Source organism: Erigeron canadensis, chromosome 7 (genome assembly GCF_010389155.1).
Source record: "Erigeron canadensis isolate Cc75 chromosome 7, C_canadensis_v1, whole genome shotgun sequence".
NCBI lineage: Eukaryota > Viridiplantae > Streptophyta > Magnoliopsida > Asterales > Asteraceae > Erigeron > Erigeron canadensis.
The window spans coordinates 24,654,886-24,672,414 of record NC_057767.1 but is presented as its reverse complement, the minus strand read 5'-3'; the positions used below and the strand labels follow the sequence as shown (position 1 = coordinate 24,672,414).

General features: G+C 34.8%; 1 protein-coding gene across 2 annotated transcripts; it reads right to left on the bottom strand.

Annotated features, from left to right (window-relative positions):
* Positions 1-1,531: 1,531 nt before the first annotated feature.
* Positions 1,532-17,176, bottom strand: LOC122606650 (symplekin). Of its 2 annotated transcripts, XM_043779491.1 has the most exons (27): positions 16,745-17,155; positions 15,601-15,760; positions 14,941-15,033; positions 14,015-14,114; positions 13,737-13,905; positions 11,284-11,455; positions 10,995-11,123; positions 9,769-10,278; positions 8,756-9,376; positions 7,457-7,525; positions 7,278-7,388; positions 6,925-7,164; positions 6,778-6,825; positions 6,235-6,381; positions 5,743-5,907; positions 5,570-5,632; positions 5,384-5,494; positions 5,209-5,292; positions 5,073-5,120; positions 4,826-4,900; positions 4,498-4,593; positions 4,309-4,389; positions 4,154-4,225; positions 3,806-3,850; positions 2,638-2,721; positions 2,435-2,538; positions 1,532-2,077 (listed from the first exon to the last, which is right to left on the bottom strand). In XM_043779491.1, exons 1-27 carry the CDS (start codon positions 16,945-16,947, stop codon positions 1,966-1,968), a joined length of 3,912 nt encoding a protein of 1,303 aa, XP_043635426.1. In that variant the 5' UTR covers positions 16,948-17,155; the 3' UTR covers positions 1,532-1,965. The 2 variants fall into 2 exon arrangements, with proteins under 2 accessions (XP_043635426.1, XP_043635427.1); XM_043779492.1 differs by lacking the exons at positions 1,532-2,077; positions 2,435-2,538; positions 2,638-2,721; ... (17 more) ...; positions 10,995-11,123; positions 11,284-11,455 and adding an exon at positions 12,919-13,210 and having other exon boundaries at positions 16,745-17,176.
* Between the last annotated feature and the right edge of the window lie 353 nt (positions 17,177-17,529).

The following is a 17,529-nucleotide window of genomic DNA, read 5'->3' as shown; positions in this document are numbered from 1 at the left end:
GGTCAAAAGTATAATTTTTAGTTTCCTCGTCTAGCCATTTGATTCTGTTGAAGATTAAACCAATCTACATTGTTAAAACGTTTAATAAGTCTCGACGCACAACGTACATTGTAACATATCTAATATTTTATTGGATTTGGATATCTCAATTCTCGATATTACATATTTTAGTAACAATTGATGATAAGAAAGATGCATTCGTCATTTACCAATTTGGTAAACATTGTTAGGTATTTAATTGGTAATATATATAGTAGTTATCATAGCTTCAATTATATTAGATAGGAAATATGCTAACGATAATGTGTATAAAAAGATTTGTAATTTTCATATTAAAATTCTACTCTTTAAATTTTATGGTAAAAAATACAACTAACTATGTAAGTTAAGCCATATTTAAAATGTGATACTGATACTTGCACCATTCAAACTCTCCACACTAAGTGACTAAATCATGTGTTTAGTGGTGTCGTGCATATTCTTTCTTGAAGTGTTTACAATTTGTGATAAAGTTGTAGCATATGGAAGACTTAGGTGACGTTTGTACCACCTTACGGAAACAAGGTCTTGACGTTTATCAACAATCGAAAGTTTATCTCTGTAATTGGAACACGATTCTTGATGTACCTCCTTGTGGCCACAGAAGTTCACTCCCGATGGCTCCAGACTACTCGCTAAACGAGTTATCGTCCTGTGATTAGGTTATGTACTTGGTTTTGTTTTGTTTTGTTTTGTTTTTCCAACTCGTTAGACTTTGTGGGGTAAATAAGATACACCCGGTATGATAAAGTGTACTTGTGAGCTCAATGGGCCTTCAAAGTTTGAAAAATTAAGGACAAGTTTTGTGTCTATATATCAATTTCACACTTTCACTAAATGAAAGACATTTATATATTTTGGAATGTTTTTGAAAAGTAACACGCGAAATAGTATACAGGCCCACTTTGTATTTTCTCGATCACTTAATTTCGTTGTGTTAAGAAACTTTAAATACATCGGAAAATAGCTGCTTTGTGGATGGCTTCAAACTTTGTGATATATCGATAAGAAAGATGACGACGATGAAAAGAATATGAATTACTATACAATCGACTTTTCTCAACTAGAAAGTTACTTTTCCAAGTGCTTATCAAAGTTTCCATCATAATAACAAGAAAACATCTAAAAAAGTACTGTATTTAACAGTAACATAATGGTGGATATTCAATGTAATTTGTACTTGAACAAGTGGCTTAACCCGCCTGCAAATCCAACAAAGCATTCGACTTGGTGCTATTAAGTTATGGGAAGAGCACTCTAGTCAACGGGTCACACCTGCCTATAGAGTATAGATTAGGTGAAGTTTGCATAGATCAGAAAGATCTAAAGGTTATGATTCATGTGAATCAATCGCGATACCAAAATGGTGCTGTACTAAACAGCTTTGGTGTCCATGTAAACTTGCAGTGAATTAAGCTACAACTAAGAGTCATAAATAGTGATATATGAGATCAAAACGATTCTTTTGTACTTGCCTTACGGAGATCAGTTATAAAAAATTCAAAAATGTATAGCTTTCATTGCCAACTGATAATCTTGCAAAAACAAACTATTATACAGTAACTTTTGGAACATTCATAAATGAAGCATCATCAAGGTGGAAACTGTGATGTTTGTTCAGTATCCATATGAGATGTACTTGAGTACGTGCTACTTTATAGAAGTTCCTACAAGGCTACCTCCGAATTATATAGAAGAAGGAATTACAAAAGATAACAATGAATTAATGATACACCTCAGTGTACACGAGCCGACCCCTACCTAGGATCCCCTTTGATTCAAACTCTCGATAAACAACATGATATCTCAAATGTTGAATTCTACTATATTTACTCGGGGAAAAATAAAGGGTCCCACGCCTCTTTGCGTACTCGGAAAAAAGGTTGTTTAAGGCCTGAAAACTGTGTAGTCCTTGGTTTATTATTGTCATGATGTCCCTTGAACTTTGGCACTTGTGTCTGGATTGTTGAAAGCAGCAGCATGATTTTGTTGCTCCAATTGTGGTTCACTTGCAAGACCAAGGGCTTGTAGAGTAGGCCTGAGATTTAGGTTCTAATAAAGATTAGATGAGTGTTTGACAAACCAAAAGAAATATATATAATAGTTATTTTTTTGAAGCTCTTTGTGGTTGCAAACTGAACATCAAGACAGATGTAAAATTACCAAGCTACCCCTAACTTTAAACACTTGATCAGTATTGTAATTCATATTTGCGTAAATCATCCATAAATTACACTTAGTCTTTGTGTGAGATAAGTTTTAAATTTTATACCACCTCATTAGATTGAACCCACATGGTACACAAGCAAGAAACGCCATTGAATACAAAAAACAACAATATGTGAATGCACTTGACAAAGATTTTATCTGTTCAACGATACCATAGAAACTATACCTAGGCAATGAAGCTTTGACACCAGGTTGATTGGCATACGCAGCAAGTGGGTGCCGGAGACTACCATATTTGTTCAAAGCACCCTCAAGTTGTGGTGATGGCAACTGCAAAAAACAATTCGATATTATACTAACAGATTATATGCATCGCAAAAGTAGAGAGAAACAATTGAGGGGCATCACAAGGATTGGAATTGAACATACTTGTAATAATACACGAAAAGAATGTGGTTGCGTTTGTGAAATGCATTTTAAAAATCCAACCCACAATTTCGGCATCCTCCACACCTAAATCAACCACAGAAATAGTTATGTGACGACACAAAGTAACATTTTTTGTAGTTAACACAAGCATAAAACGATAGCAAGTTGCAAAAAGTTCTTGGCTTTTCCTACTTTCCAGAATCGAGGGGGGATAGTTGAGTAACATTAGAATTTGGAGGAGACACAGACAGATCATTTGTATGCAAATGAGCTGGTTTGGGTATAGCTCTGTAGCAAACAGGTCAAACAGCATAATATTCAAAAACCACGGCTAGAATAGATAGCAGCCAAACAGGTCCAAAAACTTACGAGCTACTGACAGCATACTGAAGTCTAAGAACCTCCTAATTTACTATAATTCAGAAAGATTGGACCATTTGACTCAATAAGATGGTTTTTGTAACCATAGTTAATTTATCAAATAATTGTAGAATTACAATTTAAAAACGATAAAAAAAATAAATAATAATAATAATAAAAAAAATCGCTAAGTCAACCCCAAGCTCCACCCATTTTGAGTTTCCTAAAAAATTACCCGTTTTGACAGCTGGCGACCAACCCATTGATTTTGTCACTATCACCCTTTACTGCAAAGGCATCATCCCAGATAAAAAGGTGAGCATATTCTGATAGGGGTCATTTGTGCACCTCGAACCAGGAATGCTATATGCAGTACTCCTAGAAAGATACTCTACTAACACTAGAGGTGGTAACTTTGCTACTTATAAATTGGTCGATTTGGGTTTTCTTATCTACAATGGGTCGATAGAGTCAAAACAGGAAAAAATAGCCAAATGATGAATGAGTCAAACAGGTAACAAATTACCCAGAGTATATGTTACAGCTTACACAGCCTCCTAAATAGTTAATTCAATATTCTATATTATCCTTATAAGTTATAACCATCATTAATGCATTAACTAATTAGAAAAATTTGAAGGTGGACAAGTACAGAAGTTTCCGCAAGTCGACCCGACCTGGCCACATAGTAAAAAGGACCTACTTCAACCCAAACCTGTTTTGGCCAAACAATATACCCAGTACCCACCCATCTCGTCACTTTTACCAAGCTAACAAAATAAATTTGTCACAGCAATGAACAATGTACCTGTTTGCTAACAAGTTTGGAAAGTATCTCCATCACAAAGTCGACCTAAATATAAAAACATGAGTGTTACCAAGTGATTAAATATCCTTCGATATATCAAAACGAAAAGTATAAAGAGAAAAAAAAAATTTAAAAAAGGAAAAGAAAGAAAACACGAGCCACTATGCAATATCTAAGGGTCTCATGCACCAACAGTGTTGTTTGTGTTACTTTCATTCACAGATAATCCAATATTTATAGATACGCAGATACTTTCAACCAAGGCAAACTGAAGACTGTAATTATAATGGATATATATGAAACAAAAATCAATCAAGAAATCAGAACAATCTAAAGATGTGTGAATACCAGCTTGGGGAAAGCATCAATCGCCTGGATTACTGTCCTCATGAAGAGAAGAGGTAAAGGTGTTTGATCAACCTATAAATAGTAGCAAAATAAAAACAATATTAGAATTACACACAGTTTAAACTTAAAAAGTTACAGATTTTGAAGAATAATACCATTTGGTTTAATGCCTTTGCTAAAACTTGTTGTGTGAAAACAGTGCGTTGCTCAAAACAAGCTGAACAAGCATCCGTTATCTGGAATAAGTAACAAATTTGAAGATTAAATATGGCTGGTAGTAACAAATTTAAAGAGTAAATATGGCTGGTGTTAAACATTGCAAATGAAAAAATGAGTAGACATGCCTTTTTAAGTGGAACGCCATCCCTCTCAGGGTTTATATCATGGATTGCAACTAGTACTTCTGCTGGTGTTAGTGCAGGCCCCATATGAGCAGACCCCTGCACAACAAACAAGCTTCTAAATACCAACATACTGTTACTTGTCAAATGAAAATTTGATTGACAAAACGGGCAGGTCGAACCGGTCATAACAGGTATGGGTGAAATTATAATACCAACATAATATGCTAAACAAAATTTGATCTTTTTCATATTGTCGATGATAAAATAACTCATTTTCATTCATATGTTAATTATGAAGTACCAAAGATGAGACTAGGATAACTAGAACCTGTAGAATGTGAGCCAACGCCGTCTGAAACTTGTCCAATGGAAGCTGAACAAGACGGGGGAAAATAGGCAAAACCTAGAACAAAAATTCAAGTTACTCTAGATCACAAGAATAAATATTCAGATCTTCAGAGCAGCTAAATTATTTTCAAGAATCTAAATCTCGAAAATATTTTATGTATCGCCTAAAGCCAATTGTTTTCTAATTTTACCAACTAATGAAAAAGCTACAGAAAAGAGAAGGATACCTCATTCTTGGTAAAGGTAGACAGTATCGGTATAAGTATTGTAGCATCCTGCAAGATATAAAACCATGTACAAACAATATTATAGCAAAACCTGTTCAAATGTACAGGACCAACGGAAACTCGTCAAATCTATCACCTTAAGTTTAGTTTCATATAATCGCTTGACAGTGGCAACCAGATCAACAGAAGGTGTCGTGCCCTCACACAAAACATGCAGCACCTTGTAAAACACAATAACATCGTAGTAAGTTATTATTTTGCAATGAATAATTGGAGGAAAACATTGAACCATTAAATGAAGGAATTTACACCTGTGTTAGTAGGTTTTCACTTCCTTGGGGTGGATCCGAGATTATTTTGAGTAAATCTGAATATGAGGGACCTAAGGCCCGGATAAGAATAGGAACATGGCGATGGATAGCCTACAGTGTCAGACAATAAAAGGATATCAGATATATGATATAGATTTTAAATAAAATATCTGATAGATATCCCACCTGTTTAACAACCTTTGGGGCATGATCATATCTGTCAAATACAAGTTGAAGAAGACTGGGCTTCTGCACAATAGCAAAAACAGACACAAGGAAAGGGTCATGATATCAATACTATTTCCAAACTGAAACAGAACATGAACAACCATTTGCGTGGCAATAACAGAAAAACAAACCTTGGTACATAAAGCAAAAAACAAAGAAAGGTGTTGTTGAGCTTGAGCAGGTGACATTGACAAATCATTTTGAGAATTAGATTGTCCTCCCAATGCAAAATCATTCTCAGAAGTCCCTGGCTCTGAAATTTGAGAGCCACTAATTGATGTTTCTTGACTTCCCATCTGAAAATAATGCGGAAATGAAGAACATAACAGAAACATAGTTACTCACTATCGTAAAGCAATAAAGGTGAGTAGTGGACAGGATGAACGAGTCAAATTGGATTCTAACTGAAATGGCAGTTTTGTGGTCCATTTTTATTTCTGATATATATTATGTATGATATTAATCAAATAAACAGCCAAATTAAACCCATTCAAAAGTAAACAGGTTGAAACGTCCACCTTTTTAGAGAGATATACATATAGACACTCGAAGAATATATATATATATATATATAGGAAAATCAAAATCTACTCATTTTATTGAGTTAACTAAACATAACGCACCTGCCCTTCAGTTCTTTGCTCATCAAGACCTGACATTGACAGTCCAGCATCTGATACTGGTCTATTGACAGCTGAGAGCAATTTATTTGTAGCAAAATTTTCAATTTTCTCTGAGATGTAATCGATCACAAAAAGTTTGTTTGCCACCTAACAAAAACAAACAGAACAAACAAGGAGAGCTCACATTTTCCAATTAAAATTCCAAAAAAAATCCTTTAGAGTTGTCTGGCAACAGTCTTGGTTTGGTTTTCCTTTATGTTTTGGAAAATTAAAAGGGCGACTACACAGAAACTGCATGCTTATCTCGAATACACTAATCAGTTAACAAAAAGTTATGTGAAATCTAGAGACTGCAACTTTTGTGGTTCACATTCTATAAAGCGAATTAGTTTTATTGAACTAGTTTAGACCGTGATAAATAACAAACCGCAGCATCGCGCACCTCATATAAGAATGTAAATAAACAAATCAGGTGTCACCAAACAAGACTGTTAAAAGCCCACGAGCATAACAAAAATGTAAGTTGTGATCCCCCTTTCTTACCAATCGGATAGCTTTTGCACGGATGTCATCTTTTGGATGAACAGCACACTGCATTTTAAGATATCAATGTAGAAGCGATACGACAAGCAACACACAAGAATTGGACAGATAAAGAAATAATTCTGCGTAACGTGTAAGCAAATCTACCTTCAAGGCAATATCCAAAATAGCCTGACGATAGTTAGGACGTCCCAAGATTAAGCTCCACAAAGAACCAAGACCTTGATGTACACGGTCACCATCCCGAAGATCTTTTCCATAATTATTATCTGAGCAGCATATATCATTAAGGAGCTTGAATGCAGATTCGGGCAAAGAAGGAGCTTCAGTGAGAAGTCGACTGAAGGACTTATCATTTGCTGGCAAAGCATCCAGCAAACACTTCGCCTAGACCAAAAAAAAAAAAAAAAAAAAAAAAAAAACTTAAAAAACTAATAATATAACAATCCATCAAATTCCACACATTTAGAGATTCAAGTCGCCATATTACAAGTTCTTACCACTCCCAGAAGGAAGTTTTCATATACAATAGTCACTGAAGAGTCTTCAGGTGAATCTGGAATCTTGAGAATATACAGGTGGTATAGCACATGCATAATGAGTTCGTGCCCCTGGTGAAAATGCAAACGCATATTAAAACCCAACGTCAAACAAGATTAAAGATATTTAAAGCTGATACCTTCTGATTCTGGTAGTCTGAGACAATATGCTTTTGTATCATTGAAATTACATCATCATCAGCATTGACCTGCAGCATCACATAGATTCTATTATAATTCTTGTTTTCATGTCTTGAATAAAATTGCTGCATGAAGCTGTTGCACATTTCCCATACAAATACAAGAGGGTACTCTAATGAGCTTGCCAATAATAATTCAACTAGACAACCAATGTGCAGCCAAAATACTGGGTTTAAGCAACAGTTTCAGATCGCAAAACTAAACTATTATAATGTCCAGTCACCTTTACATAGATCAAAACTCATTCAGTGAAACAAAATTGCAGCAATCTGTTATATATATAGTATTAGGATGAGGAAAATCAAACATGTCTGAAATTAAAGAAAAGGATGTCCAGTCTGAACAAATACAAAAATCAGGCAAGTGAAACTGACGTGGCCCTGAACTGGAGGGAATATAGTAGATCATAATTAACATCTTTTGCCTCATCAGTAGAAGACCGTATACTTATAAGGATCATCTGACTATTTGCATGCAGAACTCTTCTATCACTACATTTTAGGATTATGAATGTCTGCTTAACGTAATTGGTAACAAACATTAAGCAAATCCTCTCATATTTGTCTACTTAGGATCTGTAGACACCCTGGTGAATAACATGCAGAATTTGTATAACCATATCAAGGGCACGAATTTATCGAACTACGGGGTTGACTACATGCTAATACTATCTGTTATGGGGCGACTAGCATCCTGATTATTTCACAATGGCTCCTGTTCACAACCTGATAGTTTGACTATGTTTAACATATTTGTTTGCATATAACTTTAATGACTTCCAGCAGATACACAGGCAACAAGTCATTTTATTCTTCCACGATACTCTGCTCAAGATAGTTGAAACGCACAGTAACCTAGCAGGAAGAAGTTACTAACACCTACAAACTGGTATACTTCGGATAACTGAACAAGAAGCTTGCATCTCACGTATTGGGCACTGCTTAAAAAAGCTCGCACAGTAAGAATACTTGAACATGCCACATCGCAACAAAAGCCACATTAAACCCTCAAAGATTAATTATGTTATGAAGAACATATATATAATATTACTTGTATATAAAGTATGTCTTGGTCACTTTTACAAAGTTGTCATACATTGTAAATAAACATCCCGTGATAATATGTAATAATAGGTTGAACAAAGCTAGAAACAATAGAAGTGTCTCCCCAAAGGGGAAACAAGAAAAACAGTTAAACTTCACAAACGTTAACCAATCAAGAGAGGAGTCGACCCCCACCTGAGCAACCAGTCGAGAAAGCAATGCCATCCGTGTCTGCAAAAACTCTGTCCCTCTTAATTGCGTATAAGAGTCTAAAATCCTTTTAATTGCCAATTTCTCTATATCTCTTTGTTGTTTTTCAGTCAATTCCACATAAGATGGAACCACTGGTAAATCAACAGAGATTTCCTCCAAGACGGGTGTGTCCACTGGGCTTGGTGAAAGCTGGTCGGATTCCACTAACGAGAGTGGGTGGTCATCATCCGTCATTACAATATCTGTTGATATTTGTGCATCTGAGTCCGTGTTAGCATGACCAATGGGAGATATTGCTGCATCTGAAGTAATATTACTTTCCATGTCAGTACCAACTTGCATGCCTTGTGTAGTGTGTACTTGTTCATCCGGAACCTGAACTTGGGGAATTGTAATATGTTCAGGGATGAGCGACATGGTTTCTGATTTGGGCACAAGAATATCTGGTGCATTATAGGAACTTGGTACTACAGGTGGCAGAGATTGTCTTTTAGACAAGGAAGATGTGTCAACCTCAGGCTCTGCTAAACCAAAATCTTCAATATGCTCAGATGGAGTATCAATTGGTAGAGACAGACGTCGCGGGTCAAGGCGTCGTGGATCCTGTTAAACATCACAACAGAAACTCAATTTCGATGAGGTGAGAAAATAGAGGTAGTGAAATGGGCAGGGGGACTGGGGTGAGTTGATGAGAAATACTTTAGACAAAAAACTTGTACTTTTTATTAATAATGAAGGATAACACATGATTAAAGAAAGTGTACAATTTCAAAAAGAAATCTAAGTTCCCGAATAAAATGATTTAGAAAGCTTTGTCAGTTAAAACTTTTGGCGGCTTCCGACTTATTTTCTTTATAGCTTAGTTTTTGTAAAATATCCGTATGACACGCTCAATATAGAACTAGTTCAAATCAACCCACTTATTAGTAAATTGGTCAAATTTGCCCACTACTAAACAAAACAAGAAATGAATACAAGCAAATAAAAAGACCCACCCTTCGTGAATCACGTTTTGTATCTGCTTGGAGACTAGTAGAAGTGGCAGTAGTGGGGAGCGGTGTGCCAACTGCATTTGCTGAAAGCACAGCATTCTGTGTAGTTGGTGCAAGCTGCGAAGAACGGGATCCAGGGAGGCTGCCAAGCTTCGATATTAAGGGAGGGCTTTTAGGCAAATGTTTCATATTTGTCACAACAATGTCAGCTAGAAGATCCGGATGTATCTGTGATACAAGGATTTCAAGAGATTCAGCTCCTCTTTCTCCTTCAGCAAGTAAAGCACCAATCATGGCAATCATTTGTTCAACAGGCGTCAGACCATTATCTGGTGGCGGCATCTTGGTCGACCCTCCATTTATTGGGTGATCATGTGCTGAATCATTATTAGAGGCATAGCGGCTCCTTTTTGATGCTAAATCAGACAAAACCATATGGTCTTGATCCGTAGAGGCTGATCGTTTCCTAGGTAAGTCCCCTGACATAATCATATGGCTTGATGGTTGCTCGTCCTGGAGAGTGAAAGAGGATTGAACAAAATTAGAATGCCAGTGATCAGACTAAAAAGTGTATTGTGGTGTTTAGATGAAAGCTATGGAAGTGAAAAGTGAGTCACAATAACCAGTCTATGGTGTATATAAAGTGAGTCAGATTATTTAACTGTTCAGATAATCAAATTTGGGATAATCAACTACATGACAACAAAAGTAGTTATTTAATTCATAAGAATATCAATCTTACTTACCCCCTTCCTTTTATTATAATTTATAAAGAATGAGATTATTAATAAAATTGTAGATGATAATGTTTCAAAAAAGTTTGTGAAGATATAATTCACTGAAAGTGATCTTATAGTTGGTATAAAATAATCTTATATGCTAAGTTTACAGACTACAACATGCGGATATGTCCTTTTTAGTCATTTTGTCATAGTTTTCTAGAAAAGAAGGGTTTCTCAAACAATTGAAATACTTTTATGTAACTATTACTTCTTCATGCAACTGAAACATACTTGAGCAATATTTATACCAAGCAATAATTATACCGGATGATTAAGTAATTCTGATTACTAAATAACACATAATCAAGCGGTGGCAACTCCCACTTGGGTATGAGGTAAGTGGGTTTGCTGTTAAAAGAATTATTAGATTCTTGCTCTGTCAAAGATAAACCCAAACTATCCGTATTTCAGGGAAGAGGATGAACACCTATTTCCATGTAATATTACCTTGTTAGCGCGAGCATCCCGATAAGCACGCTCGCTATTTCTTATCATTTTATCAACCTGTCTCAACACCTGGTCGGCTGCATCCCCAGCATTCATTGCCCGCAAAACCTTCAGCAGCTTCTCTCTTGACTGAATTAATATATAACAATTTATCACTAGTATAGCAGCATTATCAAGAAAAACAATAAGAAATTATGGTGCAGCACTTATAAATTAATTAGATGACTCTTGAAAGCTCCACTCGGTTAATATACATGTACATCTTTCACCATGTTGCATGAACAATTACCTCCATAATTACAGGGTGTGTAGACCTCAAAAATCCTAAGAGTGCAGTTCTTAAAGAGTACTGTATGCTTGCATTGTGGGATCCTTTTGCTATATAATTAGCATCGAAATCAAGCAGAGCAGAAAGAACAGAGCTATACTGGATCTGCTTCCTTCGGCCAATGGTAGCAAGACTGAAAAATAAATGCAAACTGTAAGTCTAAACAAATTAGAGGTCAGCATAATGCATACGCATTCATTGAACAGATTAAATCAACTCGCTAATATTGTCCTATAAATTCTTTTAAGAGTAACCATGTAGCAAGTAACTACAAAAATAAATGAAGATCAGCAGTTGATTTTTATTGAACAATTTCCGAAGACTAGAGCAGATAAATTCATGTAATAACTCAAGCAGCCAGTCTTACAATAGATAGAGGAATAAATAACAGATATAAAGTCAATTATTCATAAATATACTGCCAATAACACAAAGGACCAATCATTAAGATAAATATGCCTGTGGAACATAAACCTCATCAATCAACCACGACATCACTACACGTTATAACTTGATAACAAGTCAACAACATTGAGACCAAATATAAAATGCTCAGAATTCTATTGATATCGAACAAAGAACAGTGCAATGAATCAGAAAGTAATAGCATTTAACTGTAGATATGCAGATTAACTGTCGCCGTATAATCAGCATCCTAAACGTATAGCATGAAACAATACCAAGAAACATACCAGCACCATCCAAATGTCAGTTTATCCAGTACACAGCCAACACCCTTAAAAGCTGTACACGTTGAGGACATATATTAACACAGCTACCTAGCAACCAATAAGGCACGAGTAGACGACATTTTCTGATATTTACTTTATATATACACACACACACACATATATATCTATATGTATGTATGTGTGTATACGTATATGTATCTATGTATGTACATATGTTATCCTTAACATGAAAAGATGCTACGGAAATTAGAAGATTTGGTATGTGTAGAAATGTGTGGCAGGAACAGCTTCAGCTATAACCCCTAAAAATAGTACACACTATCAACTTAGGTCATGTCATTAGCTTAATGTTAAACAAATTTAACATAGGCTATCCCCATGGAAATATACAATAGCTTCTTGTCCTTTAAACTCCTGAACCAGAATGAGGTATACTTCCACTCATACTGTAAACAAAGTCCCCTTCCCTGAACGAGGTATATTTTCACTCATACAGAAAACAAAGTCCCCTTCCATAATTTCCTCAGAGTATTAAGATACCTTGTATTAATTTTTTTATGAGACTGCTAGCTAAATTAATGCAAAATAAAGCACGCCTACTGACGGCAACAGAATCTGTTCGGCGACACTAACTCTTTCTCTTAAATTTTATTAAAGAAAAAAACTATATTTGATACAACATTATTATTCATGTCTTCTCTGGGAAAACTATACTTTTTGGAACTTTCTTTATGCAAGCGAAAACCCTTCCATTAATATCGATATATGTGAGACATTGAGATCTGAATAAAAAAAACTGTGGGTAGGTAGGCTGCAAGGACGTGTAGACAAAATTACAAAAGAGGAACCAAGAAGCAAATGCCATAACCAACAAAAAGATGCACATTTTACTGAAGCTGCTATCAACAAAAGACCATATTTGATTAATTATAATTATTTGTAGTATGTCAAAGGTCAACTTATACAAGGGTATGTATGTACAGCGAGATAATGAAAGGGCACTAGATCTCAAACAGTTTATAATTTATAAACAGTGCTGCTATTCTGCTGAAGCCCAACGGAAATAAGTCATCACGCACTGCTCGCTAGGATATTTGACACCAGCTAACTGTAGTATCCAGTTATCTGAATCACAGATTCAGCAGTTCCATGCATACATCCAATCTCATTAACCTTGCACAATGCTGCTAAATATGCTGCAACAATACCACAAACAAGTACTTCAAGGTGTACATTAACACCTCCAATTTGTTTTCATGTACAATTATTTTCATAGATCCCAAAACTTACATATCTATCTCACTGGACAAAGAAATAGAGTATTGATGGCTACCACTACCAGTAACCAGCCTACTGAGGACACAAAAGCACAAACATCATCGTAACGTTCACAAAAAAATCACATTATAAGTTGGGAATACATATACAACTTTACAAAGAAGCACCTAATGGTAACATGTTAGACAAAAAAATGGGATGTCATCCAACAAATGCAAACCAAACATAAACATACTTTGATACAATTACTTGACCCAGAGATGAGAATTAAGAGAATAAGCACCAACAAGTCAGCTATAGCCATTACAAAAATCATGTACTTTATGTCACCTACCTTCCACTAAAAATAATAACCATTAACACACAAGACATATTGATCATAAAAAGCATATCAAGTGAATGCACAACCACAAAGATAAGGCAAACAGATGGGTGGTATCTCACCTATTAACAACAGAAATGGTAATGGAACCCGGGAGACTACTAGCTAATCTCAGCAAATCGAGTAAAATCATGAAGTATTTGTTTGCTTCTGACTGCAGTGCAACTGAATCCAAAACAGGATGACCACCAGCCAGCCATGATATATTGAACACCTGTACACTTCTATTCACTGCCATATCAAAATCAATATGGTTAACAAACCAACATACATTAGTAACATATCAAATAAGATGTATAGAAGAAAAACCACCATGAACATCAATGATAATAGCCAATACCTTCATTGGTATAACCTCTAGAATCATTGTCCGACGTGAAGAGCAACACACAAGTTTCCAAAAACTTCAAAGCAAGCAACCTTGGACCGACAGACTTATCCTACAACAAGTGCAAATTCAATTAGGTTAGGCAATGGACTCCAAAAGACATCAGTTTTACACTGTATATATTACAAAGTAAGAATGCATCAGCTTCTATGATAAAAGTTAGAAAAAGAAAATTGGGAAATAATTCTAAATACAAAAAGAATGTGGGGGGACTTTTGTATAAACTTAAAAGTAAGTTTTTAAATATGCCCTTGGCTTGGCTATCAAGTAGGTCACTACCAATTGGCAATTCACTAGTTTTTAATACTTCATCAGATACAAAAAATGATAAAAATGTAGCCTCTGAAAAAGATATTTTTTGAAGGCATCAAAAACAACTCTAACAGCAAATAAAGCACCCACTTTTCTTTAAAAATTCATCCGGTGAAGATACAGCCTATTTTTCTCAATTGGTTTGTTTATACATGTATAACACGAACCAATAAACAATTCCGATATTTCCAGTTATATAAATCCTATAAAGATACATAACAAACTTTGTATATGGATGTTTACACAAACATAGCAAAGAACACCAGCTTTAATATCAATAAGAACAGAAATCACATTAAACATAATTTAGCGTTGTTTAGGGTTGCGTTAACAGAAGATATTTTGCGTTTGCGTTTTCAAAATAGCGTTTAGAAAAAGCATGTATCTACATGCTTCTTCAAAACTGTGTTTTCATAGCTATTAATCACTTTTTTATCCAAAAACTTATTTAGATTATCTGTGTTTTACAAACATAATAATCAAATAATCACTTCAAAACATAATCCCAAACACCCTTTTAAAGTTCAAAAAAAAAAATGCTTTATTAATGTTTGTAGTAGTACTACCTCCAACGCAATCTGCAAGACAGCGTCTTTAAACTTAATCATCCAAGACCAGATATCTTCAAGCCATCTCTCAACAAAACCATGCCTCTGAAACTGTAATTTTTCAAAACAAAGTTTCACGATGCCAAGATAAATCAACTTAATAAGATGTGGAAACGCAAGAATGAAAAAAAAAATAGAAAACAAAGATAAATATCTAAAACACCATATGTTTAGTTTTCTTTATATACGTAAGATTACCTAGCAACTCCCACAAAAAGATGCAACATTGTAAAATATAGTTTATAGATTAGTGGTTACATATGATTGTCTAACAGAATATAGTTGTCTCTGGCAGTCTGGTACCATCGATCACCAAACCTCTAGTATAATCAAGTGCCAACCAGGGCAACCACAACATCTTAGTAAGTATCAAACATGAAAAGCATGTCTTGATCTCAAGTAATCAAGTTACATAATTATCAATATTTACTCATAGTAAATGGATCCTCGATATTTTCTAAATAAAAGTGACTAGCTATAGATTACAGGGTTCAACCTTCACAGAGAAAAAAAAAATGCACAATGAAAATAGTATAGCCCCTTTCAAATTTGATAGTCAAAATATTTAGATGCCTTTAAATGTACAACAATAGAGGCCAAACATAAATATAAAGAGACCTGCAGTGTTAACTCGTCTAACACTTTGCAAAATATATGTGTGCCAGCAACAATGGATTGTTTAGCAACTACAGAATCATCGTCACTTAGTAGTGTCAACAACACTTGCATAAGTACTGCTGAATACTCCAATTTTCTTAGACTTATCTCCTCAATAGCCCTATAATACCATAAAAACCGTATTAGTATGAAAGAAAGCAAACTGAGAGGACATGCAACCCCACATACTTCTAGTGTATTCCATTTCATAAAGCAGCACCGGCCTTAAATTTGTCTAATTTTGTTGAGTGAATGTAAAAAAAACACATCACACCCATCTGACACTAGCAAGGTAAACACAATGGTATTTACGCATCATGCTAAAGTACCTGGATGCAAGTGGACAAACGAAACATCTTGACTTAAGAAGACCACACGTAGTCTGCTCAGAATGTTACAATAGATTAAGAATAATGGAAATACTTGTTCGAATTCGAAACAAGATCCTGACCAAAAAATGGTCACACCAAAGGTAAGTGACTGCATAAAATTCTTTTTTACTCTGGAACCAAAAACTGCATAAAAAAGGCGCCCTGACCCTAAATTTATGCGACTAAAACAATAGAGCTGATAAGTTCAATCAGTTTCTGGCTAGTCAATATTACACTCAGATACTCAGATAACCAACCTCGCAATATTTTAATAAATTAAAATATAATGTAAAGGGTGTTCAAAAAATATACATGCCCATACACAAAAACCGGTTTAATTCACCAATTTATCGAAACTTCAGCTATTATACATATCCAACTATATCAAACTTTCAAATCCATGCTATTGTATCCATTGATTTACTTCTTATCTTGCTGACATCATCAAAAACTAACACCAGTTTACAGTATATGAGCTAAACAGACACATATAATGAATTTTTTAAAAAATTATTACAATAAAATAATTAACATAACACTAAATCAATAAAAAAAAAAACTCATATTCCTCTCAATACAAATTATTATTAAAGCTTTCACCTTTTATATCTATATATATCATCTAATATGTGAACAATATAACTTACATATATATAATTCATATATATATATATATATATATATATATGTATATTATAATTGAATTACAAATAAAATATAAAAGGGAGACTTACTCAATTAGGGTTTTTCGAACAAGAGGTTCATGAGAAGATTGAATTTCAACAAAAAAAGGAAATAATTCGAGCGAAAGATCAGGGGAATTTAATAAAATATCTTTGGCTTGTTTTAAAGAAGAAAGCTTTACGGCTAAATCGCCATGGTTGTTTGCAGCGGCTAACAGAGAGAGTGCTTGCTCTCTCTGTGATGAATTCGCCATTGTTAATCGGTGTGTGTGTGTTTGTGAGAATTGGCCCTATATATTTATATATATTATTGTATGTGTAATAATAATTATTATAATGGAATTTATTTTATTTCATGAATTGGGGAATTTGGGGTTTCTAGGGTTTTATTTTTTGTATTATTGAAAGAGAAAGATGGATAGAAAGAAGATGGTTGAATTTGGGGGAAAAAAGTCGGGTTTGTATGTGGGTTTGTGGGTCCGTGGATTTAAGTGAGGATATTGTAGACTTTCAAGTTTTGCTCGCTTGGTGATCTCATTCCCTTTTGTTTCGATCACTTTGCTGATTTCGTGTGACTTTGTGGGTATTACAAATGAGGGTGTGGCGTAGGATTCTTCCGATTTATGGTTACGAAACTAGATTAAAACTTGTACCATGTACGGTTTGCTTATTGTTTAAGGGTAAAGTTACTCTTAAATTGGTAGGGGTTTAATCTCGTATGAGAAAACAGTAAAAGGTGGTTAATATGATGATTATGGTATATCTTCGTACTTGTTGGCGGTTCCCTAATGGTGTGAGTATTGTTAGTCTCACGCCACCAAGTGCAGAAAGAAAGG

Excerpts from the sequence above, each read along its gene's own strand:
- LOC122606650 (XM_043779491.1), bottom strand. The coding sequence starts at position 16,947 with ATGGCGAATTCATCACAGAGAGAGCAAGCACTCTCTCTGTTAGCCGCT. Across the intron at positions 14,115-14,940 it reads TCTTGCAGATTGCGTTGGAG|GATAAGTCTGTCGGTCCAAG; the intron begins GTAGTACTACTA and ends CACTTGTTGTAG. Across the intron at positions 7,526-8,755 it reads TTTCTCGACTGGTTGCTCAG|GTCAATGCTGATGATGATGT; the intron begins GTGGGGGTCGAC and ends GTGATGCTGCAG.